The following is a 27,886-nucleotide window of genomic DNA, read 5'->3' as shown; positions in this document are numbered from 1 at the left end:
CGACACCACTTATTATTAACTCGACATGTATAATGACCGGCCGACCAAACCCTGTCGCTGGAAGCTGAATGGAGCCCGTCTAAATCACCCTTTACCGGCAGGACAAGAAAGGACCATCACGGTGGTCAGGTAATGGGGTGTCAGCTGAATGGCACACGGGGCTATTCAACCCATTGTCTTCTTATGGACTTGGGGGTTGTAGGGCGGACAGTCCTAATGAATGTTCAGGGACGGATGAGTGGGTTTGTTGTGTGAAACTGTCTCTGCGCTGGTGAGTAGGTCCTCCATGCATATACTATAGAGTCTTCACTAGGAACAGAGTCGTCACTAGTGGAACCATTGGTAGCATAAGCAATTATCGAAGTGATGGTGTACTGAGTCAGTGTCTGGTCTTTCCAACTTGAGGACAAAATGCAAATGGTGGGAGCTGATGTTAGGATTGGAAGGACTAAGGAGAACATTGATTGATGCAGGACACTGACAGAAACGGACACTGAAGATGAAATACACTCATCTCAAGAAAGTGTGTTTTGTTGGAAAGTTTTGGAAGGCGTTTACTGAATCAAGCTTACTGGTTGGATTGAAGTAAAACACTTACTCAGTGATGCTTAATAGTGGAAAGCCTTGAAATGTTCGAGGAAAATGGCTTTCTCTCTGTTTGTTCTCCTGAGGATTTTATACAACTGAGTATAGGAAGATAAACACATGGGCGTTACTGCGAGAGGACACTGCTCTCAAAGAGCCATTCAATGATGCACTTGTGACTCCAGAAAGTGTAGAGGCTTCACCGGGGCTCAAAGGAATTAGGTTTGTTTTCTTAAAACCGACTTTGAACTTTTCAGTTGGTTTTCTATCCCGTTGAGGCATTTCCCCCTCTTCCTTGCCTATTTCCACTCCCAGCTATAGTATAGCAGCGTCAGCTGCCATTGTCAGCTTGCTCAGAGAGGGGCTTACGGAAAAACAACAGCCTACTTTGGCCCTGGGTGACGTGTGTAGTCCTGCCATCAATTTGCCAAACGAGCGAGCGGGGGCCTGTCAGCTGGTCGGAGCATGCGCATGTCGTGGGAAAGGGTTTCACCCACGGTGGCCGATCTGTTCACAGGCACTTTTATCATAGTCACGCGTGCGTCGCCTCGTCTACCGAAGGAAATCCTCAGATATAGTGACTAAATTGACGCCTGAAACGATCTCGTTTGGCTGAGGGATTCACTGTACCATCATATTGAAAAAGCTTTGTTTTAAGTAGTCGTGGACGAAGGATATACAGCACACAGCTGATGATGAACTCAACTTTGGAGGATATACCAGCGATCTTTGCGTGATTGTCCGAGCAAGATTCAACAGCGAGATGGATGGTGTAGATAACGCATGCCGTAATTACAGCCTTGCGACCCCACAAGACGTGTGGCGGTAACTGGCATCTGTGTTATTCCCGTGGAGAACTTTCCTCATGCTATCAGTTGTAGCGGAATTCCAGAGATGTAACGTCTTTTGTTGACTGCCTCTCGACGATTCTTGGATTTACTTGGATTTACTATCGTGGTGATCTTTTCGACAATGACTTGGACGCGGAGTCTTGGAGTAGTTGGCGCAAGGAGCCGTGACAGCCGGTCGCCCATCGTCAAACTGGAGGATGGGATAGCATGGGAGAGCAAAGACAAGGTAATAATATGTAAAGAATTGATGATACCGGTTACTTCATGTCGTCCGTAGACCTTACGTACGGTTTAACATCACCATTGCCTTGATTTTCTGTTCTTTGAGTTTTGGTCTTACCCGTGCCAGTATTGTTAGTCGAAGCTATGGTCGAAGCATTTCTCCTACATGTCCTAGCCTGTGATGCTGTATATTATTAAGTGAAACCAATTGAAGTAGACACTTTCCTGCAAGTTTCAACTTGTTTAATTAGACATGCTCGCTTGAAGAAAATTTAGATAAACTTTTTATATGTTTAATTTATTGTTCGAATTAAATTAAGCAAATGAACAGAATGTCACAGTTCAGCCTTTCAAGTTTCAGGTATACGATCGACAACGGTTCAAATTGTTAACCTGGAATTGAAAACAAAGTAAAATGTGACTTTTTAGACAGAGTCGTCCAAACATTGAGAAAAGTAATGCAGAGACTTCATCAATTTCAGATTTCGATTGTTGGTAACTTGTTTTCTAATGCCGTAATTGTTATGTCTGAAAGTCCGAGATGTTATGAAACCCAGTCCCTAGTTCAATTTTCCTGGGGCGTCAAGGGCGCTACCAGCCGGTCGAATTGCGACCACACGCACGCGCTCGATGAATATCGTCCCGGAACATTTTTTTCCAGAACCGGTTACATTGTAAATGTCAATCAACTTGTCGCTATGTTCATTCACGTCTGCGACTTAACACTGTCTTCCAGAGAGAGGGCCCTGTGGCATAGTCCTCTACAACTACACGGTACAATACTGACTGACTTAACTGACTGGCACACTAATTGACTGTCCCTTGTGAGTGTGACATTCAATAGTATTGTATTAAATGCTTACTAGAGTTCATATCAATCCAAACTGATTGGACTACATTTTGTTTTCTGGTGAAGAGTACCGGGCAGTACTATTGTATAGGATTACCTTGTGTACACCGGACGCACGAAAGGACTTCTAATGAATATCCGCACTGAATCAATTAAACGAAACATTTGTGCGCTTTGGGTCCAGCTTTACTATGTTTCCATGTCTTGTTAAGATAACAACCTTCCAATCCTGCACTCTTTGGTTATTGAATTTGCTCTACCTCCGCATGTTCAACGTGTTTTCTCGGTCAAAGGTAAAACTCATTTCAAAACTTGCATCTCCTCAATCCATGCAAAACTTTATCATACATACATGCATACAACGGGTCTGATGACGCTTTATCTATGGCTTTGCGTCCAGCGTCAGTGGTGCTTTTATACTCAAAGAATACAATGTGTACATCCGGTTACAGAATAATAATTTTGAAAACTATTTGTGCAGAATTTTATAATAGTTCCTGCTAATGGCACTCTTTTTTGCCGTGTTTTGACGTCCCATTTCAACATTGTATGAAAGTACTCTAAACTCCATGTATGAAAGTACATCAGGCTCATACTTCGATTCGGAAACGTATCGTGCCCTCTGCTATAAGTATAACTTAGCTAAGAGTAAGAGGCTTTTCGGACCAACCCAGTTGGGTCCTATCTCTATGGTTTATCGAACCCAAGGCGCTATTCAAGACATTGATGCTTCCTGTGTCAGTGTCGCTTTCACGGCCGTCATGTATAATGTTTACAGCCAGCAAATTGTTGTCTATAAATTCTATATCCAGATAGTTCCACTCTTTCACATTATTCGGTCTGAACATGGAGGATTATTACTCCTCTCATACGAAGCCCATTTCCTGTCCCCTAATCTTGGTACTAATTTCTTGAGACTTTATCCTAAGACAACAAAAAGCCAGTCATCTTACAAAATACAGGGAGAGAAAAGTAGCACTGCTGGATCTTGGAGGACATGTTGGGATTGCACGTTACTTCTGTTTCCTGGTCAGCCTGCTTGTCTAGATACTCAATTCAAGAGGACCCCTTATCCTTTAATCCGCTTTAATCCCTTTTAATCCCAACCATGAACTGAATAGTGCCGAGGATGAACTTGAATACCGTGTAAGTAGATCTAGGCTTAATGGTTTGGCGATTCCAAGGTGTGTTTCTATTAAAGTATTAGGTAAACAGTCCGGGTTTCTTGGTGCATCTTTTCTGAGAAAGGCAGACCACCCAACTTGCTATTCTCGTTAGGGTAAAAGGGTGAATGTTCTTTTTGAGGAACTTTCAAGCCTTGCCGTGCTCTGTGTGGCAGAACTCATTACTTTTTGTTGGGATGAGATGCTGTAATATGTGACCTGCCATAGCATAATGAGGAATAAACCCCACCTTTGACTTTTCACGTTATGTACATCATGTTAAAGCGCAAATCATTGGCTTTCCAATGATACCAAAATTATTTCTGTAGCTTAATTTATTCTAAAGATATGACGCAGGAACTTCATCAGTGTCCTGCAAAGTTTCTTTAACCTCATTTCCTGAATAACGGCTTTGAAAAAAAAAGGACAAGCATTGCGCCGCCATCGGCAGTGGAAAACGTTCTTCAGTTTTCCACTTTTGTGGGTGTGTTTTTCCCAACAAAAACGAATAGTGTGAATTTTGGATACATTGGCTACTCAAAAATACAAAACAATTAATATCGATTTTCACACGATTTTTCTAGTATATCCGAATTCAGGCGTCGATTACTTGAACAAGGTTTTGGAGGACATTCCTCATTTTGCCTTAGTAGGTCACATATTTGATTTCAGGTGAACATGACGTGAACATTGTCACTGTGTTTGCATGCAACAAAGGCAACTACTAAGTTTTAATTCTATTTTAATTTGGGGCTCGCCCCCTGCCCCCCCCCCCCAAAAAAAAAACCCAAAAAAAACATGAGGATGGTATCTATCGCATACAGTACACATAATAAATCAGATTCCAACAAGGAAGAATTTATGAAGCATTGAAGATAACATTTCACATTCATTTTGGACTTTTTTTGATTTACAAGCTCAGATTGCGATATGGGTCTTGCATTATTTTATGCTTACTCGTATTATTTTATGTTTTTATATGCAGTTCTTGTTCTCAGCGGTGAAAAAAAACATGACCAACGAAATCACGAAAAAAAGATTTTACGATTGATCTTCAGGTATTGTTTTAAGAGGATCGTTATATGGCTATTTAAAGCCTTCACTGTGACAGCACGTGTGATTCAGAAGGAATCATACGGAAACCCAACTGACCGGGCCCACCATCGGTCAATCGTTTGTTGATTCAGTCGAGTAGGACAGCGCCCCCAGGCGATGAACGACCAATTCCTACATGCCTTGAACATTGCGGTAGCAGCGCGGAATTCTTCTCCAAATAAATAGTTTCTAGCAGTGTTTGTATCACCAAAACACTACGGAATAGTTTGGCCAGATGGAAAAAGGATTTTTTTTGGAAATGACGGACAGCCTCCAGAAAAAAAATTATCGGAACCCCGCTCCCTTCCCCCAAAAGAGACAAAATCAGTCGCATATAGAAACCACTGTATTCTGTTTTCGTGTAACACCGAGTTGAATTATGTTCAAATGCAAGGTAATGCTAGATCACCCTTCGCACGCAATTCAGAAGTCTTATTTCTGTACAACCTGCATGCATCCTACTTTTTTTCCTAGGCCTATGATTTCCCAAGAAAACCCTGTCGAATCAATCTTTCATAAACATTTCCTTTCTCACGCGTTTAATTCCTCGATGTTGAATTTGCAAAGAGGTCAGCACGAACCTCCTAGTAACGCGCCAGCAGTAGAATACGTTCAGGTCAAATGAGGTCACACGCCTTGTCTGATCAGATTCACGTCTATATTGATTGATGGGGCCAACCCTTTTCGAAGCGTGCTAATGAAGATGGCATTTGGTGAAGTGATTCCTCCATCGAAATAAACCGAGCCTTTGTAAATTTTACTCCGTTGTTTATGGTTGTTTAACTTGTTTACCTGTTGTTTACCCAGTACTCACGTGACACCTGAGTCGTGCTGAACACTGACTCAGTTGAGTCCAGAAATATAAATGAGCAAATGCTACCGTATGGTGACTGCAAGTTTTTGCTACTCCTCGCCGGCGCGGCGCACAACCTCTTACAAGGTTCTCAGTGCACGTGCTGGTATTGTCCTCCATTCAACCTTCTCCTGTCACAAGCAAGATCCTTGTTGGTGGGTCAAGCTGCTAAGCTTTGGCTTCATGTGAGAACTATTTTACTAAATCTATTGTCTCTTAAATTAACCAATCACATCTGTATAAATACATGTTTAAGTTCACCGAGTTCGTTTGGACGCGTATGAATTAATCTTGCGTCCTGATGGGTTTTTATGCAAACTAACAGTACAGTGCTAGCGGGCAATGGATTAAAATTTGTTTTAATCCGACAACTTCTCAATCAGTGTCATCAGTGGTCACCTTTTGCACTTGTCAGCGATGTTATTATTGGGTCTAAATCTTATAGAAGTTTCAGCATGAAACCCTAGCCCCTGGGCCGAGGCCTTCATTCATGGCTTCCCGGGCCCGTTAATCTTAACAGTTTTCAGGCAAGTATTTAATCTTTTTGTGAGCGTTTGTGGGAGATGTATTTCTTATCACCATATCTGATCAATCGAACGAACAAGCAGAACTTTTTGTAAGATAAATACCTTTTCCTCCTCTAAGCAGTCTGCGAACGAGAATTTACCTCGTGTTGAGCAGTTCAGCTGTGTTAGTGATATTTTCACAGATTAACATGCATTAAGTTACACCTGCAGCCAACTTCATTGAAACGTAGCAATTCATTCAGTAGATTTTATCTAGGTGTGTTAGAACTGTAGCAGTGCTATCAATTTCCCAAGCCATCAATCATTATTTGGACCGTGGGCTCTGTTCCTCAGACCCATGGGTCGCTGCAAGGCTTTGGGAAAGTTCAGCCAGGGGTTCGGGAGTGCGTGTGCCTATTTTAATTGGTCAAAAGGGGGCGCTATTACCAAAAGACGATAATGAAAATCCTTTCAGCTCCCGGACTAATATTCTTGTTCAGCGACATACATTTTGCTGTATGCGCTTTAATGTAGATGTGGGATGGATTATCTGAAAAATGTTAACTCAATATTTAATATTTTTGTCACCGCTGAGGCTTCCGTTTTTAACTTGCTGCAACTGAAGTTTCCTCATCGCAGTGAAGTGAAAATTAATTGTGCACGCACGGTCAGGGCCTCGGGGGGGGGGGGGGGGGGGTAGGGGTCGAACACCCCCCCCCCCCCCCGCTCTGAAACCAAAACAAAAACAATTATAGTAATAATAATTACCTATGTAATTATGTCCACCTGTCCGCAACATTTGGACATAAAAAAAATCTGACGGGCCTGATCCCCCCATGCAAAAAATCCCGGATCCGACCCTGATGGTACCCATGTGGGTAAAAGAAAACAAAAACATGGCGCCTAAATTTTATCGTTAATAACAATCATAATATAAGTATCATTTTTGAGGTGTATTGTTTGTAAAATCATTCTGATCTAAATGAGAAGAAAGGAGCTTCAATTTCCAAGTATTATTTCTGAGTTTAACTTCTAACTGATCTCGATGTATATAAAAGTAACCTTTAGCTATTTTTTTTAATTTGGCTTGATTAGATTGACTTTTATTCATGCCCAAAATGAATCGAAAGTACTGCAAAATGGGATGTTCTTTTTCAGTTGTGGCAACACTTCCCCTTCCACCACAGGAGCCGAACTCACCGCTACTGTTCCAGGGTTGACACTGAGCAATCCTGTATGATTGGTGGGTTATGGAAATAAGAAGTGATGGGTTGGCGGGAAGGAAGGTCGCTAGCACATTGCACTGAGTGGACATTACGGCGTTAGACATTAACCATTCTACGGATTGATCAGAATGAGGGTGATCAAGGCCTCCAGGGCCAAAAAAGAGGGGCTAGCACCATTAATATCATTAATATCAACATAAAAATCAACGAACATTACATGAACTTTTGCGATAGTTCGACTCACTGTATGTTGGCATGAAACATTACCATATACAGATTTGTGAATGAAATTGCAATAGTTTCAACTTACAAGGCCAAATATCAATCCTCCCCTGTCAGTTGCTTGACTTGATTTCCCTAATCATGCACAGTCAGGGGCGGCGGAACGCCCCCCCCCCTCTACTACCTCTCGAAAGCACATAGGCTATACCCCTCTCGTAACATGAAAATTGTGCCCCCTTTCAAGATGGAAAACTGGCCCTTAAAAATAATTAATAGCTCTTCACGCGAAACCTTCACTGAACTGGCCATCAAACGCATCAGTGCCCCTCTCGCGATAAGAAACATGGTTTCTCTACATAACTATATAATAGGTAAAAGAAACACAAAGCGCAAGATGGACAACGTATTCATAATGTGTTCCTCGTCATATAGGTTTATAGCGAAATGAACGGGACCATATTCTTTTCCTCCACTTTCACACCGATGGAATGTGCCCCTTTTCTGAGCAAGTGCCCCTTTTTGGTGTTGCCCCCCCCCCCCCGTTTGAAAAACGTTTTGCCGCCCATGTTCACGGTACCGAAACTGAGACATCTTTGGAGCTCCTCCTAGGAACATGGACCATGCATGTACCAACTATCACCTTGCCAACCATTGTATCGCCATAATTTATCCACCCTGTGTTCTGTACAAACTACAAACTTTGTGATTTCCTATTTTGCCATTGGCGCCGATCGTAAATGTCCAACCGTTAAATATCGAGATTTCGGCCAGCTCGCTCCTATCAGACGGTTTATGTATGGTGCCTTCCTCGCCAGAGCCCATGTGTTTTATTTCCTGGGTGTATATTTTGTGAGCGCCTGATGGTCGTTTTCTCGTGCTCGACCCTGAGACTCTTCCGCCGATCTGGCTCGTTTCATCGGCGTCTGTAGTTCCGTGGCTTCGGCCTTCAGCCTGGCAGCTTGTCGAACCATGGTACTGGGAGAACCGCCCACCTGCAACTTAAGTTTGCATCACCGCGGTTGGCATATTTTCTCTTCAAGGAGCACTTGCGATTAGTCTATTCTCCCTGTGCTGTTTCGATATCTGTCTTGTAATTGACATATTATCCACAACCAATCTCTTGCTTTTTTTCAAAACTTACATTTTATAAGTTAAGATAATAATAAATCGAAGCTTGATTGAATTGGTCAACCCTAAAAGTAAACACCCAGACCTGATTTCATGACCACCTTTTCCCTCGGAGGCTGTAATAAAAAGCACTTCTTTCTAACATTTCATTTTCGAAAAATGAAAAACAAATAATCAGTTTCACTGACACAAACGAACCACAGAGAAAGAAATGATACAAACCTACACCTTTATTCATTTCAGACCAACTCCGGGTCGTGGTGTGGTTGGGAAAATGAAGGTCATCACATCTTTGCCCAGGTTATAGCGCCCTCACGTGTTTGTGAACCGAAAAGAGCTCTCGTTGGGGAGTTTTGTTTAGTCTTGTTCTCTGTCCTAATGATAACCTGACCAATAGCTCCTTGGCCTGACGTATTTTACTGATGATAGATCGTATGCCAGGTAGCCGTCACATTTAAATAGTACAAACAAGACGCAGCAAAGTTCTGCCTACCTCCGTGTGCATACTTCAGCAGGACACATAGATATAGAATATTCTATATCTGTGGCAGGACATCTAATAAGCCTAAATACACCTTGCATTTAGCGAATCTCAAGCATGGCAGATATTTTGTTGTTGAAATAAGACTCGTTTTACACCCTGAAACACCCGAGTCATCGCGATCATTATCCGAGTGGGTTTATTATTATGTGATGACAATATTTACGCTATTCCATCTCAGATTCATTAGATCATGTCAGAATAGTCAGAATCTTTATGTCTAATAACCAAACTGGCAGGCAATGGCTTCTGGAAGGATTACAGGCGTCGCTTTACCGATGGCATATGCCGTGTGATGTCGCCTTGTAACGGCGGCAAAACCCACGTGTTGGCAAATTTCGTTTAAATGTTGGCGCATTAAACAGCGATCTCTTTTGTAACGATGAACAGCTGAGGGACATCTTCGTATAGAAATAACGACATGCATGGAATAGATAATTTGCATCAGCCTTAATGTGCAGCCAAAGTTTTGATCAATATTACGATTCCGCGCAAATTACTTGTTTTTAAGAGATCTGTCAGTATGTTCATAATAGGATGTATCTGTACACCACTACAATGTGATATGTCCTCTCATTCCGTTCCAGGGAAGACTGATATGACATGGCTGTACATACATTATTCGGCAATAGGGCATATCTTTAATGTTTGGTTGAACCCCATCTTCCTGTGTATCGTAAAAACCGTGGTATCCACGTATGAAACACGGGTCCAACAGTTTACTGGTCAGAAACCCCTCAGAGACACCGAACCGAAGTCAACCATAGAAGTTCTACCATTTTACGAATGGTACCGCTATTTTCGCATAAGGAGACCAATTTTAGCACAGCAGCGCCTTTGTTTATGCATATGACAATGTTACGCCATTCCACGCGTATACGTGCTAAGAAAGCCTCTCATTTCAGTCGTCACGAACGGGGCATCCGAACCGCCGTCTATCACGGCCATAGCTGGTTGGATAATCCAAACACAGCCACACAGCTATGATACAAACCAGCCGTCTTATTTCGCCCTTGCAGGCATGGGTGGTCGGCCAATCAAAATCATAAACAACACAACAAAAAACTCGAAATTACTATTTGGACTGGCGTATTAGTGGTCAAAAGATTCGGCGAGGGCGAACGCCGTTTGCCGTGGGGCGGTGTGGGGTGGAGGAAGTAACACCTTTACGTTATAATGCATATAAGCCAAGGTTCTTACCCGATTGTAAGATGCGGTTATAGACCCTTTTATGCAAGACATTATGATTTGGACGAATATACGTGTATATGGTCTGACAATTTGAACAGACAGACGATCTGAGCTCGCGAGTGTCGATGCTGTTTTGTTTTTGTAACGGGACAACATTGCTTTGTTTTCTTAAATTTGAAATGGTACCCCTGTTGAATTCTGAGCCCATATTCAAATTTTGAGACTCGGAACTACAGGCCTATATCTGCAATGATGGATATAGTTCTCGTGTTAAATCTATCCACAATGTACAGACGATGCAGGGACTGTGCACGACTGCACGTATCCTCTCCGGACACGGAGCTTCCCCAAATTGGGGGGTGGGGGAACATTACGAAATCGGCACCATCTGTTTTGTTTCTCTTTAATTTAAAACAAGCATGGGCGTCGCCAGGAAAAGCAAAAAACAACAAAAACAAACAAACAAAAACAAAAAGGGGGGGGGAGGGAAGAAAAAGGAAAGAAAAAGAGGCGTGAAGTCATATTGCTGTTAATTTAATGGGTTTGGAGGGAATGTCCCTGCCCACCCTCGAAAAGTGATGAATCTAGAATATGCTGGAAAAGTACAGGGATTTCGGGAGGAGGGGGAAATGTGCTTTGCCCCCCTCTAGAAAAAATCCTGGAGACGCCCATGACTAATGTATTCCGGGAGTAGGATAAAGATGCTGTCAGCATGGGTCTCATCGACCGCATCACGAGTCAAAACCCTGTGTTTCATACAAAAAAAGTAGAATCTGGTGGTATACTCTTCAATTTGTTTCTTGGTGTTATAGGCATGGAACTATTACTATTCCCATGCGTATCAGTCCTGTTCTGTACAATCGTTTCTGCTTTTCCCGCTCGTGACCAGACAACTTCAGAAATCCATCTTCTGGAAAACAAACATCCATGGGTATTAGCTGCATAGGATAAGTGACGTTATCTTCTCCACAAAACACATATAGTGGCGTCACCGATTCAATCTTTGTTCCTTTTTATTTTCCCCCGTAATCGCCAAGATGTCTCCGCTGTCCACGCCAAAGCCTTTCGATGGTCCGTATACAACGGTGCAATAACTCCCCCGTGTCACGAACAGTCATCGGCTTGTTTCCCCGAAAAATCCACATTCCTCGCGGCAGCCTCCCCTTTGTTCCCGATGTCGCCGTTTGTCCGCGGACTTTTGCCATTTTGTCACGCACTTTTGCATTCGCTTCGGCCTTCCCGTTTCGTCCACTGGTCATCTCATCATTAAAGGAGCAGAATGGGGCTCAAGTTATGCCCCGATGAGGAATGTGGTCAAACCCGACGACTATTGCAAGTTGAAAATAATTATACTGAATATCAAAGAAAATGAAAAGAAAGTCAATCCACAGACGGATAATGCATACATGTATAGAATGGTGGCTTTGTTTATGATATTCTGATTTTTTTTCAACACGAACGTTTCACAATTTTGATAGAACGAAATGTCACACTAATGTCTCATGAAATGGCCGTCTGCAAAAACACCCAAACTTGTCAAAATGTATCTGCAGCTCGTGTGGGCAAAAATGAAACTGATCAGTCGGTCGATCGGTCAAGGTTTCAATACCTCAATTTATTCACAACTTGGTTAACTCATTCTCATGGTGGTGTGTTCGGGGGTAAAGCGATGCGGGAGCGACGTCTTCCCCGTGTTTTCTGCGGTTTGGAAGCAAGGACCAGTCAGCCATTATACTACAAAACTCAACCATAGAACCTAGCCACATAATAAAGGCCTGCAATGGGCCACCCAAGAAGGTAGTGCACGGCGCCTGTGCAAGTCACCCTTATAGCTATGTACATGTACATGTACACGTACGTGTACTCTGCAAGCACTGATATACTATCATAGGTGGAGCATATGGGTGGAGTGAACAAACGTCTATGCATCAAAATACTTATATTTGCATGAAGTTTGGTATTCAAGGAATTCAAGCCTTACTTAAAAATACGAAGATACACATGATACATTTTTTTTTTTAGCACAATGAGAACTTTCGGCATTAGAAAAGTAAGGCCTGCACGATGTTCACATCGTTCATAGCGTGCAGGAGGATTAAGGAAATCCATGTTCATAGAGCCTTGCTCTTGGTATAAACCATAAACCAAACCTAGAATGTTGGGAAAAGGTTTGATGAAACTAACGCAAGGTTTTGATGTTTGTTTTTATTACATGTAGAGGGCAACGTCTCATAAGAACAACATCATTAGAAGTAACACCCTCCCTGGTCATTATTTACGATGTTTTTAACTTGTAGTCCAAACAGTTAGAACTGTTCACTGACCTACTCCGGTAAAGGTGACATATTCCGCGTGAAGAAGTAAACAATTTAGGTCTGAAATGCGCTGTTATAACTTTTAAAATTGCACAGAGAACTTGTTTCGGTATTTGTTTCTTTTCTTTTATTAATTCTACTGCATCCATTGGGCCCAAGTCCTGGCTATTAAATGTTGCTGCTATTCTTTGTAATATCAAACAAAAAAGTGAAATGAATTCGTTGAGGAAAAATCTTGCTGAAAGATAGCGATACGATGTGTGTATAGACACAATTTGATTTAGGATGCCTTTTAAGCATCCAGTTTTTTTCTCCAACTTTTCTGTTGTTCGGTGGCGGTACATGTTGGTATCTTTTCTTCATTGGAGAAAAATCTTACAAACTGAGCTGTTCTCTGAGACGAGAATTAAACTATTATTTGTTTTTGCGACATGAGTTGTGCTATGGAGGTATTCCTACCTCCATGGTTGTGCTGGCAAAGACTGTCAACTGATTGTGACCATTTTGAAGACGGTTTATCAAAGTCATCTAAGTCTTGATCTTGGTTTATTTCTTATTAGTCCCTGATGATGTCTTACATCATCCATCTGACTTCCTCCACTATCTCGGAATGCCAACCTCTTCAGTTCATCATGTAGTGTAGGCGCCTACTGCGAGCTGACTACCGCAGGACATTTTAATCCGTTGCCGAGTAAATGATGTTTATGTGGTGAGCGCTGAAAAGCCCCTGCCATGCCATGCCTGCTTTGCTCCCGCATGCAGAGTGCCTCAACTTGTGTGGTCTTGGGCCTTTCTTCTCCAGTTGCGAGGCAACTAATGACACGCTGTGTTGCAGGAACAAAACGAAGCGTCCTCGGCCCAATCAGATACCGGGAACCTGACCCAGTGTGGCGGCCATTTGACAGGGAGGGCGGGGCTTGGGGCGCTTGGAGGCCAACCGAAATCCCCACCATCGCGGTTATTCAGTTTCTTCAATGTGACGTGATCCTAGAACCCGTGTGGATGCATGTACGGTGCCTGTCGTAGTACTTGTAGTGTACATGTAATAGGAATTCCGTAAGAACGTGCATTGGTAGCATAGTATACGGTGTGAGGACCTTTTGAGTTTACCGCTCGCTTTCTAGACAAGACGAACCGAAAACCGGGATTTCTATATTGCGATTATGGATGATAAGAACAGTTGTTCGGAAATTCCACCGATCCTATGAATGGCCGACGATGGAGCGTTGGGCAGCCACTGCCACGCCGGATTCTCAGGTTAGCTGGTGGATTGTGAACGTCTCAAAACATCGTTGGATAGCTTCTTAAATACACCCATGTGCTGTGTGAGAGATGGGTATTCCGTCCTTTGGTACACCGTACCAAAGCGCGTGTTGTGTGTGGTACTGTGTGTGGGGGACACCGCGTTTGGGTCGCCGGTATTATGGCTGTGGCGGTAATGCTTTTGAGCATACATGGCATAGGTTGCGTGTTTGATACTACAATGAGTAGCACCAATTTTAACGGGAAAATTATTACCCTCTTTTTCAGGATGGAAGGCTGCCTACCCCAGAACCGCCAGGAGATTATGTTTACGAAGAACTGCTTACAAGAACAAGTTGGTGCAATGCAGAGTATGCCTACAAAGAAATAGAGCGGGTGAGTTGAATTGTCTTTAAAACTTGTTAGTCATGTGCGTGAGATTATGAATGGACGGCTAAGTTGATCCCATTATCATGGCGGGGAGGGGAAGGGGCATTGCGATTAAATCGTGCCGTTGAGATCTTTTCTGGGGGACTATTGATGGGGTGTAATGTACCATGCCCGGCACCGAACATGCCAAGCCGGTCTTGTTAATTCCACAAACTCATTGCATAAACATGTTGGCATGGTTGGTGCCTGGGGGATACCGCGATCTGAATGTTAACCGCAGTTATGCAATCCCTGATATGTAATGAATCAACTCTCGGATCAACGAGTATTATTGGTTGAAATTTAATTGTAGTTGATGGTGATACAATAATTGATATTGATTGTTCATAAAGGATACTTTCGAGGGAAAAAGTTAATCATGTTGATAAATGGTTCACAAACTCGTGGAAGTCTTTTCAATTATTTAATATTAACAAAGCGTTTACATGTTCAAAGTAGAAATTATGGGGTGCATACCTATGTTCCCCAATACCAATGTTCCACAAATATCGATGTTCCCCGAAATCCTTACCCTAAACCCTAACCCTAATCCTAAGGATTTTTGGGGAACATCTGTATTGGTGAACATAAGTAATATTGGGGAACATCGAGTAGACCCCGAAATTATGATAGTTTTATGACTGTGATAATAATATTTACCAGGATTTAATTTGTGGAGTTTAATCAAAATATTGTTTAAAAGAGCCAATTTCCCAGAGGCTCGGCGCTCGCCTTTGAGAAAAAGGTTCACATTAGGAATGACAACTTGGCACGGTGCAAAATGTAATTGTGCTTTTTGAAATATGGCACGCCTCCGGATAAAGTTGAAATCGAATACAATTTAGAAATGGATAAACCGTCTGTAATCGAATGTGCAGAAAAACGCGAGGACTGGTGTCGCATACATCAATGTGCAAAAGGGTCAAGCAGTATCATCACAATGCAAAAGGTTCTCACCGTCAATTCCAAGAGTGGAAAAAAGTTAAATGTGACAGCCAGAACCTAGATGGTGTGCAGTATGTCGACATGAAATTCAATTTATAAATCGGGACACTATTGATCCAAATTCGACCACGATAAGGCCTCGTGGAGGCTCCAGTTGTCGGAGGCCCAATGCCGACCCAACGACGACTCCTAACCCGTCTCGTCTCCCGTTCTTTCCGCCGCTGCTGCAGGGTCGTGCGCAAGGCAACAAGGCTGCGCTGTGGATACGGGCAAGACTCCAAGCTCTTCTCTTTTACCTCGGCTGCACCATTCAGCTGCACAGTGGAAAGGTACTTTTCCTGGGAATTATCATCATGGGTGCCTTTGCAGTCGGCCTCAAGCAGGCCAGAATCGAAACGAATGTGGAGAAACTCTGGGTGGAAGGTAAGTCTGAGAGCTACGGAAATGTGTGGTCGATGTTTTGTAAAATGCCTTAAATTGAACGTTCGTTTTTCCACGGTCCGCTTTGACGCATTTTTGGCAGCATTTACTTATATAAGCTGTGTATTAATGCGCCACGAAAAATGCAATAACAGTGGCACAAAAATGTGTGAAATCTCTGCAGTTGGAAACTAGTCTCAGGATAATTTATGTAAGCTAGTCACAAGCCAAGTAGCACAGCTGCTGTGGAATGCATTTTCACGACGCAAGTCGCCATGTTTTCTGGTTGACCCTGAGCCACGGCTCCCCCGGCCCCGTGTGTGGTCTGCACTAACCCAGGCGGAACTCTGGAAAGATTTTTTTCCCGTTGCGGGCCGAGTTACTTTGCCCCTGTGATATTATACAAATAACGAATGTTTGTGAGTGCGATGGTAAGAATAATTTCATGAGGTGACAGATTGAATGTTCTATTCCACGAGGCGAAGCCGAGTGGAATAGAACATTCAATCTGTCACCGAATGAAATTATTCTTTCCATCGCACGAACGTAAAACATTCGTTATTTGTTTTATACAACACCTGAATAAATTCTCGTCATTTGATTGGTAAATTATAAACTACAATTTATTTCGATTTTAAAGATGTTGAACTACCCCTTCACGAAAATGTTTGAACCCAACGCTGTAGCGCTGGCTCTTTGGAACAATACGCGCTACGCTGAACGCGCACACCAGCATGCATTTTGCACGCAAATACCGCGTCATGGAACAAGCGCAAAGTGAAACGGTATAACGCATGGGTATAACGCATGGTCGCACCGTGCATTATACCGAATAATAATATGTCACGTGATCTACAATTCACCAATCAGATGACGGGGATTTATTCAGGTGTTGTATAAAGCTTGTTAATTGTTATGGTTTTTCAAACGCTTGTATACAAAACTGTCTTAGTTTATTTATCTTTGGATAGTCGAAGTTGGGAGAGAATATAAAAGTCCAGTTCTTGTTATTTTTTTCCCCATTAGAAGAGGTTGGCCAGGCAGAGACCTTTTGTTTTGTATATGATAAGGGATTTCTTGATCATTCTGAAGATTGGTTAATTTTGTTTTCCAATGTATTTTGAACACTGAAGGAAAACAAAATGCTTAAATCAGATTTTTCTATCAAGTTCATGGGACCGGCACATCTTAACCCACCATTTAAAGAAAAAAAAAAAAACTTCCCCCAGCCGAGTTTGGCATTCCACTATTGGCATGGAATAACTGATTTAAATAGCTTGTGCAGAACGTCGACTCCAAATTTAATGCAGCGCCTCACATAAGCCAGCGGTGCTCAGCAGCAGCTCATAATAGGGTCATGTTCCGAGTCAAAACCCAGGAAACACTATTTAGGGAGGAATGCACATGTGCCTTAAATGCACTGTATCTCTACTTTTGTCTTGCGTTCTGTTCTTTTTTTTCTAAGCTTGATAAAAGCCAAAGTAAGGTAAATTAAATTGATTTATTGCTTGTTCTGAAATGTAGATGTACGTCAAACTTAAATACTTACACTTTTCATGAATCATATTTCAAAGTATTAACAAAAATTGATTTTACAATACATTTGTAATGATTTTGGTCCAGTTTAAAATAAGTTCTTAATTTTCACTGTAGGGTGCGTATTTTGATTTTTCTCCAACTTTATTAGTTAATCATAGTTCTCAGATTCTCATCCACGGCTATAAAAAGATTATTCTTTTGTGCCAGCCTTTGTTCTCATGTTTCCTAAAATGAGAAAGTACAGTCATGGTTTACTGCATGTAGGAGAACTTATTTTTCAAGTTGTAAACAACAAATGCTTACTTTAACAAGTGTTGTTTGTATTACAAATGGGCTTTCCTGCCCTGTGTGTTTAAACAAAATCCAGCATTCTTAACAGTTTTGTTGTGGACCCAACAGGCTATCTGTTTACCATATGTAATTGAATTGTCGTGCCTGTGAGGTAGGTAAAATGGATGAAGAATAAAATAACTTCGGGGAAATAAATAAACTCACATGCACAGAAAGACACGGCTCCGTGTTGACCCAGCTAAGAGGTGCAGGGACTTAAGGAAAACTTTGCGCACTTTTTTTTCTCACCAGCTGTAGGAGCGGTAACTTTGAAATGGAATTAGATAATGCCCCATTTGCATTCATTGGTTTGGATAGGTGCTCAAGTGGAGTGTTATAACAAATAGATACAGGGAAGAGGGTAAACTCATTACAGGTGTGAATGGGGCTTTCATGACCCGCTATGCACACACATGCTACCCAGGCATCAAGTGGACAAGCAAATACTTCTTTCGTCAGCAAACCAAGTACTACCTCTCTTTGTATGCTAAGCCACCTACAGTTGCCCGTGCAGGCGTGCCATTTTAGGAGCTGGAAAAAAAGCCCAAGGCAGGGTTGTTTGTAACAGGGCCATGCCGTATTCTGGCCACCATGAGCTTTGTCTTTAAGCCATAATTTCCTTTTTAGAACATGCCAGGCTAAAATATGTCGGCCAAGTTTAAACTATTTTGGAAGGGAGGGGGTACCTAAGTGTTGTTATTTGAAACTTTTTGTGTACATTGTAAGATGTCCTCTGAATAAGTCACATAGCCATTTAATGCATGTTCTGGTACAGGACGGTAAAATTAATAATTCATTATCAGAACTATACACCTTTATCGGATGTGATGTAGGCCTACATATACACATCTACAGAACTAAATTTCTGCTTCTACAGTTGTAACTTTCCAGACTTGATTTGGTTGAGGGTTGCAAGGAAGAATTGTGAGATGACACTTTAAAGTGTCTTCATGTTTGATATGAACCTGTGGATGCTTGTTTTTATTAGCAATTTATCTGCGTTCAGCTGTGTTCACGTTATTATTTATTTATGATTGGTGAAATTACGGGGAGTCAATTGAAAAAACAACAACTTGTTTGGCATTGTGGACTCACTGCGGTTTCCCGATAATTGCACTTCACATCATGTGTGAAAATAAGCGGTTCCGCCAACCTGACATTTTTTCACTCGGCAAATCATTTTTCCCTCTCCTGAGAGCCTCGCATGGGGTTGGCAAGTGATCGCCGGCTAAAGATTCAAGATCGGTAATCGGTTGGGACAAGCCTTGGAAACTCAGCCAGGCCCTGACTGTGAACTCATTAGGCAGAGCTGGATTGGATTTCAGAGGTGTGCCCCTTCTTCCCCTTGCCAAAACTTAATGAAAAACGGAAAAAGTGGGAGGAAAAACACGGGAGCCGGTATTTTTCAATTTGATGTTATAAAACCCCATTGCTTGACTAAAAAAGAATCTCAGTGCTCAAGGCATGAGTGTGTGCTAACTGTCATGCAGGCTGTTGTGAGATCTTTGGAAATGCTCTGAATGGGGAACTGGTTTTAACGGACCAGAAATGCCTCCTTTTCTCTGTCCTCCCTTTGAGTGTGTGTGATGAAGCAAAATGGGAGGCGTCTTGAGTAGTGTTGGGACTAAAAGAAGGGAGGGGCTTTGTTTTGGGGGCGTCACATAATTAGGGCATCATTAGTTGATGTGTGCATCAGAAATGGCAGCAAAGGCTAACCTGTGTGTTTGTTACCTGAATCATTCCCTTGGGCTAAGTGATCAGTGAAAAGGATGGTTTAGCTCATGCTAAAACATTTTGTATTCTTTTGTAAGCACGGTGGAGAAACTCGCAAATCAAAAAGGAACTCTTTTAAGTGAGAATTGTGAAAGCTGCTGAACTAGTGCGATTTCATAACTTGACTAAGAATGATTGAATTTTATGTGGTTTATAAACTTTTGCATACGTACATTCTACAATTTGATTACTTTTTAAAAGGCTTATAAAAGAAGAATCGATTGCCTTTAGTCCTTTTAATTCTTATTCTTCCTTGATGGGTATTTCACTCTTTCAAACAGTGTACACACTTTGTTTGCATTTTGTTGCAGTTATTTGTGAGCCTATTATGACATATTCATTTGAACACCTGCCCAATGGGTGTGTGTTTGAACAGGATCTATTTGAGCTGTCAGAAGAAGCATTACATTGCTTTAGCATGATGTTCCTCTGAACCACTTGTCCTGTCAAAATTCTTGAGGTGATTTGGAAAAAGCTCTAAAAGTGTTCCAAGAAGAAGAAAGCTGGAACTGATCCACAGACATCTTTATCTCTTTCATGAGTGAATCCGGATGAAAAAATGTAGCTGCGTCAGTGAAGTCCCTGGCCTGCAGAGTGAAATTGTTGTGCAAATTGCCGACTGAAAGCAGACGATTAAAGTCCAGTCTTTTCTGGCGGTGCTAAGTAAATACGATGGTTTTGTTGATGGCTCCATCTTTAAGTTATTTCTCTCTGTTTTCAAGAAGAATGACACAGTTGTATGCAGCGTTTATCGGCTCTGTTGTTCCATCACTCTGCTAATGCGGTTGCTCCGAGATGTTTTTCCGACATCTTACACAAACACAGACTATCAGTTTCGGCTTTTGATGTGGGGGCAACGGACTCCTGCGTGACACCCAGAGAACAGAGCCCCGTACCATTCTAATTCACCCCTTGAGCCCTTGCAATTAAAACCTCCATTCTGTATGATCTTTCCTTTTTGTCTGCCTTGCCTTGCCTCCCACTTTTTTTTTCCTCACAATTTACCAACAAAAAAAGGATTAGCCAATTGCTTTCACTGCACCAAGGAAAGGAATGTGTTTTACTCTCTTTTCACCCGCCTCTTTTTTTCCCTGTCTCATCCATTAAACAAAAATATTTTGTACCAGCGTTGGAACGTAAAGGCATCAAACTGAGACTGAGAGGTGTTCTGTGCAGCGATCATACATCTTTTGTCAGAATTTCCCTGAATTGGTATTTTGGGAGGTTTCTTTTAAGTGAAGATTGGGGATACCCTTTCATGAATGTGTGACATACGCATATTTTTGACACTAATTTACTCAATCAATAGAGGAAAATAATCTGTTTTATCAATGATTCTCTTAAATAAGCCGAAGTGAGAGTAAATGATTTCAGGTTTTTGACAGCGATTGAACAAGATTTTCTTGGAACTAATACTTTTGGTCATACTCATACCTGCATGTCCCTCCTAATATGCAAACATGTACATTCTGTGCCTTGGAAGTAGTCTTTTCAGTCAAAATCAATCAAGTGACTGTTTTCACCACTTAAGAATTCCCAGCCTACACTTAAGAAGAATTGACTGGCTATGACTGTTTATGTAACTTGGTTCAGCTTTGCTTTGACTGTGCCTGTGGGTGATTGATAAGCCAGCTGTGCCCACAACTTGCCTGCTTTGTCTGTTCATGGTCTAGTTACTAAATTTGACTATAGTCACAGTGCTTGATTGGCATATATGATCTGACTGCTGGTGACTAGCTTGTGTTAAAAGTATAGCAGGGGAAGTGGATGGAAGTTCTGACTGTCTGTGACTCTTTAAATAGCAGGAGGGTTAGTGACAAAGTGGGAGCAACAGATAATTGCCTGAGTTTTTGTAGTGACTAGCAGCGCCTACTGCCTGATTTTGACACCACACACTTTTTTGATTTTGTACATCTTCTGTTCAAACCTCTGAAAATACAATTTTATATTCGGCTGCTTTTGCACCCAGGATAACACACAAAAAGAAATAGCTGAATTTTGTCGGGCCACAAATATTTCAAAATTTGTATCGTAGGCCTAATAACATTTCATTTACTAAACACAGGCAGATCTATGTTTTTGTTCATTGTCTCATTAATACAAAAGTGAACAACTTTTGTATTGCTAGAAAAATAGCATTTTAAAAATGGAATGTATTTTCTGGAGTGGAAGTCGAAAAAATAGCATGGAAAGAGCAACTTTAAAGCCAGCACAATGCATGCTTTGTACGTAGAATCATGAAAAGTATGACTGGCTGCTTTACTGGCCTTGCAGTTCATGACTGCATACTGAGAGGACCATGTTCCCTAATTCTCTGCTGTGGGTCCAAAAGCCAATCACCAGCATGCCTGTCATAGCATTGGGAAGAGGCAGGGGTGCCACTCCTAGATCAAAATGGTAGGTTTGTTTTGTTAGCTGCTCCCAGTAGGGCTAGGTTCGGCTCTGTGGAATACATGAGTTGATTGCTTCCAATTTGTAAACTGCTGAATGTTCTTCAGTATGCAGTGTTTTTATAGTACTCAAGTCACTGTAACTGGATTTTTGACTTCTGCACTGAACATTTCTCATGTCTTATTTCTCATGTCTTGTAATTTGTGTTGTGCATTTGACTTGTGAATTAAGAATAGAATCATCAATCAATTTTTGTGTTAGTGTTAAGTTTCTTTTTGTTGATACCAAGGTACTAGGTGTATCCTAGTTGCTCTATAGTCAGACATAATGAAGTAATATTTTTGTGATGCTAAGACCACTTTTCAGGAAAGGGTTGCGTACTTGCGATTTTTTATGGCAACAGTTTCTGGTGAAAACCTGCCTTCTGTCATTGGCCATGAAGGCAGGCACTGTTAGCTTTGACATTTTTACAACTGGCATAACTGTACAAAATTGATGATCGCAAGTAGTTGGTTGCCCTTTTTTTTGGCTGAATAATATGCATTGAATAAACAAATACATGTAAATCATTGCCCAAATAAGGCAAAGAGCAGGTCTCGGAGAGGAAGTGGGGGCTTAGGTCTTTGTTTACATAGTAGCCCTCCACCTCTGTGCAGTTGCTTCGCTTGTGGTAGGATTTCACAGGCATCTTCCTTCATCGACTCCCCTGCTGGTTGGGGTACATCAGTCAACCTCCCTTGGAATGCAGGCTCCTTGCTCTCATGTTTACACTGCCTGCTCTCTCTTGGGCCAGAGATCCTACAGATCCTGCTCAAATCTTAAAGGGAACATGCACGGTTTAACTTTAAGAGAGATTTTTTTGTTTTTGTGGAAGGGGGACAAGTGTAGGTGCAGGCTGGGAAAGTTGAGTTGATGGTCAATACGTTGCATTTTTTGTGTTGTGTTGTTTGCCTCAGGTTCTCCCTGTGAAAACTTTCTTCTCCGTATTGTTAGCATTGGGTTGTTCTGGTCCTTAATGTGATTTTTCTCTTAAATTAACTTAATGCCTCTCAAGCTTTGACACATCTGTGAGCTCAGAAAAAAAAACAACTTCTTGGGAAAAACATGAACACGAACTGTTTGTGAAAGAAGTTAACAGACAGAAACGTGTAGGTCTTCGCTACATACCGGTATGTACGAGCATGTGAAAAATCAAAAGAACATCTCTCCTTGCTCAATGATCTCTCTAAGCAGAAATGAGAACAAAAGCCTTTTATTCTTCAATCTGATGTGCGGTCACATTTGTAACAAAGAACAAAAGCCTCTTCCTATCACACCTTTAAAAACATGCAAGTGCCAACCAAGATTATGGACCAGCTGTAAGCACAGAGAAATACTGATAGCAGCATTCTTCCACATGTTGCAAAGCAGCCTTAGGCTTTAACACCTTTTCCTAACGAGGTGTGGATTATGTAAACTGATTGCAGGTTGTCTGCGTGGTAATTACTTCTCATCTGTTGCTTTGGATAATTACAGAAACTGCGCTCTTTGTTTGACCATATTTCTTTTTGGTTTTACACTAGAGTCTTAAAGAGACAATTTTGTCACTTTTCAGTGTTACGGTGCTCAAGGAAATCGTATCGAGGTGATTCTTTCTTTAGGTGTGGTTTAGGCCTGAAATTCATAACTTGGTTTGCATTTACCTAAATCATAGAAATTTACAGCTTTTGTTTTAGATTCTAAGGAATTCAGCAGGTGAGAGAACACATGATGAGGTTGGAATTGAAATGTTATAGTTTGGAGGAATGGTGTGACCCAGTGAGAGGGAATCATAAAAAAGAGCTGAAACTAAGTGAAAGAACTTTGCAAGTTGTTGTACATAACAAACCAAGTTACAAATATACACACTGTATAAAATGTATACATTGTATTAAATTCCTTTGTTTTTATTCCTGCATGATGAACATCTTTTTGGTCTGCAGGAGCGGTACTGAACAAAAATGACGCAAATGATGTCTTATCAAATTGACACTGGCTTGATATGTTTCAATATTCTTTTTCATGGGACTTAATGACCTGGTGTATGCATCAAATATGTTTTGAAGCAATACTGAAGACTGCTTCGGAAGTAATTGTAGGCAACATGTGCTCTCACTGCACCATGTGGGCCTTTCTCAAACAGGTGTGCGGAAGATTAGATACTACCAGTAGATGTAGGTGTACTGCCTGATGGACAGGATTAACAAAACAGACTTTCCTCCATGCTGGAATTGCAATTACAGTAGTAATCAAGTTGGCTATAAAACTTGGAGCATAAAAACAGTGGATCTAAAAGTTTGATCTTTCCCGCTTGTTATCAAGCTATAAACAAGCCCAAATCTGTTGATCAGCTAGGTTTATTTATACGATAGGTTTCGCAATCTGGGCAGTTTTCTGCTGTAATTTTTTGCTGGTTTCACCAGTGAGGAATGGTTTTGCTAAATACCTCTAGCCCAAGAGGCAGTTTTGTGTCTCCTTGCACCCAGCTTGTTTGGAATACTGGGGTGAAATGTTTACAGTGTAACCAGTGATGGATAGGGGATCTGGTTTCAGGGATAGGAGCCCTGCCTTCATGGGTGGTGCTGGGTACAAGTCAATTGGGGGGGGGGGGGAGGAGGGGGGGGGGGCCTTAACCAGTAATGCTCTGTGATATATCAGTTCTTTTTGCCAAGGTCCAAGGATTGTATATGGAGGGGGGGGGGGGGGGGCTAACCAGTAATGCTCTGTGATATATCAGATCTTTTTTCCAAGTTCCAAGGATTGTATATTCTGGCCACAATTGAGTGATATTTTTGATGGTTTGTTTAAGAATCACACTGTCTGTGTTCTGTGATCACACTGCCTGTGAAAAAGCATCTGTCATTAAATGAGTGCATTGTTTCATATGTAGACTAGCTGTTGATATGGCTGGCTTGCGTGGATGGCATTGACAAATTGATTTTGAAAAGTTTCTTTTTAGATTCAATTTGAAGAATAACTTTGTAGCAGCATGAACATCTAGATTGGGATGGGGAGTGTTTTTGCGTACCTTTGCTATTTTAGGAATTACCCCATTTGGTATTGATCGCAATAGGATTGCAATGTTGGCTGCAAGATTTGTTTTGAGTTGGCGTATTTTGTTCTTCAAACAACAAGAATGTATTCCTTATCCTGACTTGAAAAGTGTCACTAATGGCCGACTACAGAAGTCATCAGCCAAGCAAATAAGTACATGTATGTACAACCAGGTGTCATCTTCAGCCCTCGTAAACAAATCATGCAGAAAAGAAAAACCCAAATGCGAAAACAAGATGGCCAGAATGTCTGGACAATGAGACGACAGAATAATTGTCTGGTCATTTAGAAAGCCAAGCAGGGCCAGTCTACTTGAGATGCTTAACTTGTCGCCCTGTCTCCCCTTGCCTCCAGAAAGTAAGCGATGGCTCTGAGAAGAGAGACACCTCCTACAAAATGTTCTTGGGGTCTGTCCTTCCCCCTGTCCCTTTCACAGCCATTAGTATTTGAGGAATTCGCTGGGTAGCTGAGAGAGAAGAATGAGGATAGAAAAGCCGCCTTTGTGTCCGAGTCTGTTGTGTGCTAGAGCTAAACAGGCGATGAATAGCCGGGGAGAGTCGGAGTGACCCCCTTCTTGAATGCTGCTGTCTTTCCTGGGATGAAGTCGGCCGTTGGTGAATGGACAGCGGCGATTGTCCCTCGCTGAATGGGGGAGGCTTGGCATAAAAACGGTAGTTAATTGTGCCTGCTGCTTTTTGCGTGTTAGCAATAATTAAGGCTAGGCAGGGGTGCGTAATTTGTGCCTGATACCCCCTTCAAAGCTGGGGTGTTATGAAGGGAGGCAGAGCGGGAGATCGGTACCCCTTTCAAAAAGAACTGTGTGCTATCTGACAGTTATATGTATATTTATCATACTGAGCATCATCCATGGAACAAACTGCTCACTGTGTCTGCCTTAATACCTCCACCATTCCTGTTTATTAGCAGGGATTTATTTATTTTCAATCTAAACAGAATTGTCTAAGCTGCAATAATCTCAATTGGGGGATTGCTGTTTGCCTGAATTGGAGGTAAACAGAGCTTGATCAATAAGCATCTGAATTTCAAAGACCTAAGTACACAAAAGACTCAAAGAAATTGAAGTCGTTTACTTTTCAACTAGACTTTTCAGTTCAATTGAATCGATGAACATTTTTGATGTAGAAACTTTTGAGCAGCAATTACAAAACTAAGTAATAAAGTATTCAAATTTTAATTGACTACATGACATCGTCTTGCAGACAGGTATCAGGTAATATCAGGTTCATGTTAATATACATAATTGTTATGGAAAATCCCCTCTTTCTTTCCATAGAACCTTATAACTGTGAAATAAAGCTTTACACATCAAGTGAAAGAAAAAGAATCAGTGTGTTTTGAACATTACATTTATCAAAACTGTAAAAGATAAATATAATTTTTTCCCAATTTTTAATAGAGTATAGCTTTCCTTGAAGAAGTCTGGCGACTCTTGGCAATATAATGTGCGGGTACCTTTACTGCCAAATTATTTGTATATAAAATATTACCTTGTGCTATTTTTCAGTTCTCACCTCAACTTCAAGCCTTGTGTCTCACTAGAGTTGATGAATATAGCCCCACTTATTCGTTCTTTTTATTTCAAAAGGCTTGACAGCAATGGACATCCATCACCTTAAAAAAGGGTAAAGGATGATTTTTTTAATATTGAAATGCACACCTCAATCCTCAAGGAGCCTTGGAGTTGATGGATATCACTTTATGGATATCACTTCCCAGCCTTTCATTTGTGAGGCATGTTATCAATGGACGCCCGTCAACTATAAAATGCAATAAAGAGGATCATTTGTTATAAACAAGAATCATTATGGCACACCATTGGCAGTAAATAGCAGTAAATCATCTGGAGGGAACAGTTCCAACAATAAAGGCATTTTGTTTTCACAATTTGATTGCCGGTGTCATCCAGCAAACAAAGGGAGATGATGATTGCGTGGTGATAAGCAGTGGTTCAGGACAGGTTTTTTTTTTTGCATCGACAACCCTGAAATGACCACCCGGGCTTGGCTTCCCTTATTCAGCAAACCGCTGCTGCCAAGTAACTCGTTGCCCCAAGCCAAGTCACACCCCACTCATCAAAATCACGAGGTGGTTCTAATGTACCTGTGGACAAATCAAGGGGACCTCCACTTTTCTCTTTCATCTCTCCATTTGGTGGGATGATTGCTAGCTCGATATTCCTTGGGGGACGCTTGCAGGTGGTTTGTGTGGGTTTAATTACAATCACTTTAAATTACTTTCTTATTAAAAAAAATCACTTCAGATTTCGCCTTGTCATTGTGTATGATAGCAGTGAATGCATTTCAGAAAGTTTTCGGAGACACGAATGCTAATCTTGATTCCAATTTCACATTTTCTCCTGAAAAAAACATTACTTCAAAAATATGTGCCTTCATTGTTGCGGGACCTACTTTTCCACATTGATTTTTCACTGAGATGGTTAACATTACGGCGACAGTCAGATATTGACAGCTTTGGCTCATAATATGATGGCTGTTTACCTTGCTGCTAGAAATACAGATAGGCTTCACAAAAACAAGGGTTTTTTTAAAAACAAGTTCTCTTTAAATCCAACTTAGACTACACTAATCTCCTTCATCCAGACCTTAGAAAACAGAAATTAAAGTAAGTTCTTTGGAGTAAGATATGATTTCTGGTAAAAATTGTGAGTTTGTGAGGTTCTGTAAAGAAACGTTTTGGACAGTATACTCTGCCCCCAATAAGGTGCAACTGTAAATCTTTATCTTATTATTATCTTCACCATGCAAGCCTTCAAATCTTATCTAAGATCTTTGGACTAATGTGCACCTTCTAAAAAAATAAAGCCCCTTACAAACTGATGACAATGCATCCATCTCTCAGATTGGAAAGGCATTCTTTCTTTTTTTACAAATGCAGTACAAATTTTTTTTAAATGAGGCTGTGTCCAAACTACTTTGTGGGCTATGGCTGCAGCTGGCAATAAGGCCGCTTCCGAAT

The 27,886-nt window shown here is 41.4% G+C and overlaps 1 protein-coding gene across 2 annotated transcripts in view; it reads left to right on the top strand.

The window, feature by feature from the left end:
* The first annotated feature begins 305 nt into the window (after positions 1-305).
* LOC119728208 (protein patched homolog 1-like) overlaps positions 306-27,886 on the top strand; it is a 68,837-nt gene continuing 41,256 nt past the window's right edge. The window contains exons 1-3 of one of the 2 annotated variants that reach the window (XM_038200346.1): positions 306-1,662; positions 14,279-14,386; positions 15,595-15,787. In XM_038200346.1, the coding sequence (XP_038056274.1) occupies positions 1,558-1,662; positions 14,279-14,386; positions 15,595-15,787 (406 nt within the window). In that variant the 5' untranslated portion in view covers positions 306-1,557. Of the gene's footprint in view, positions 1,663-13,058; positions 14,006-14,278; positions 14,387-15,594; positions 15,788-27,886 lie in introns of those variants that run through there. The other variant, XM_038200347.1, reaches the window with a different exon arrangement.

Source organism: Patiria miniata, unplaced genomic scaffold, assembly GCF_015706575.1.
Source record: "Patiria miniata isolate m_02_andy unplaced genomic scaffold, ASM1570657v1 HiC_scaffold_20, whole genome shotgun sequence".
Taxonomy (NCBI): Eukaryota; Metazoa; Echinodermata; class Asteroidea; order Valvatida; family Asterinidae; genus Patiria; species Patiria miniata.
Note: the sequence above shows the minus strand (reverse complement) of the source record. Positions and strands in the feature narration are given on the sequence as shown.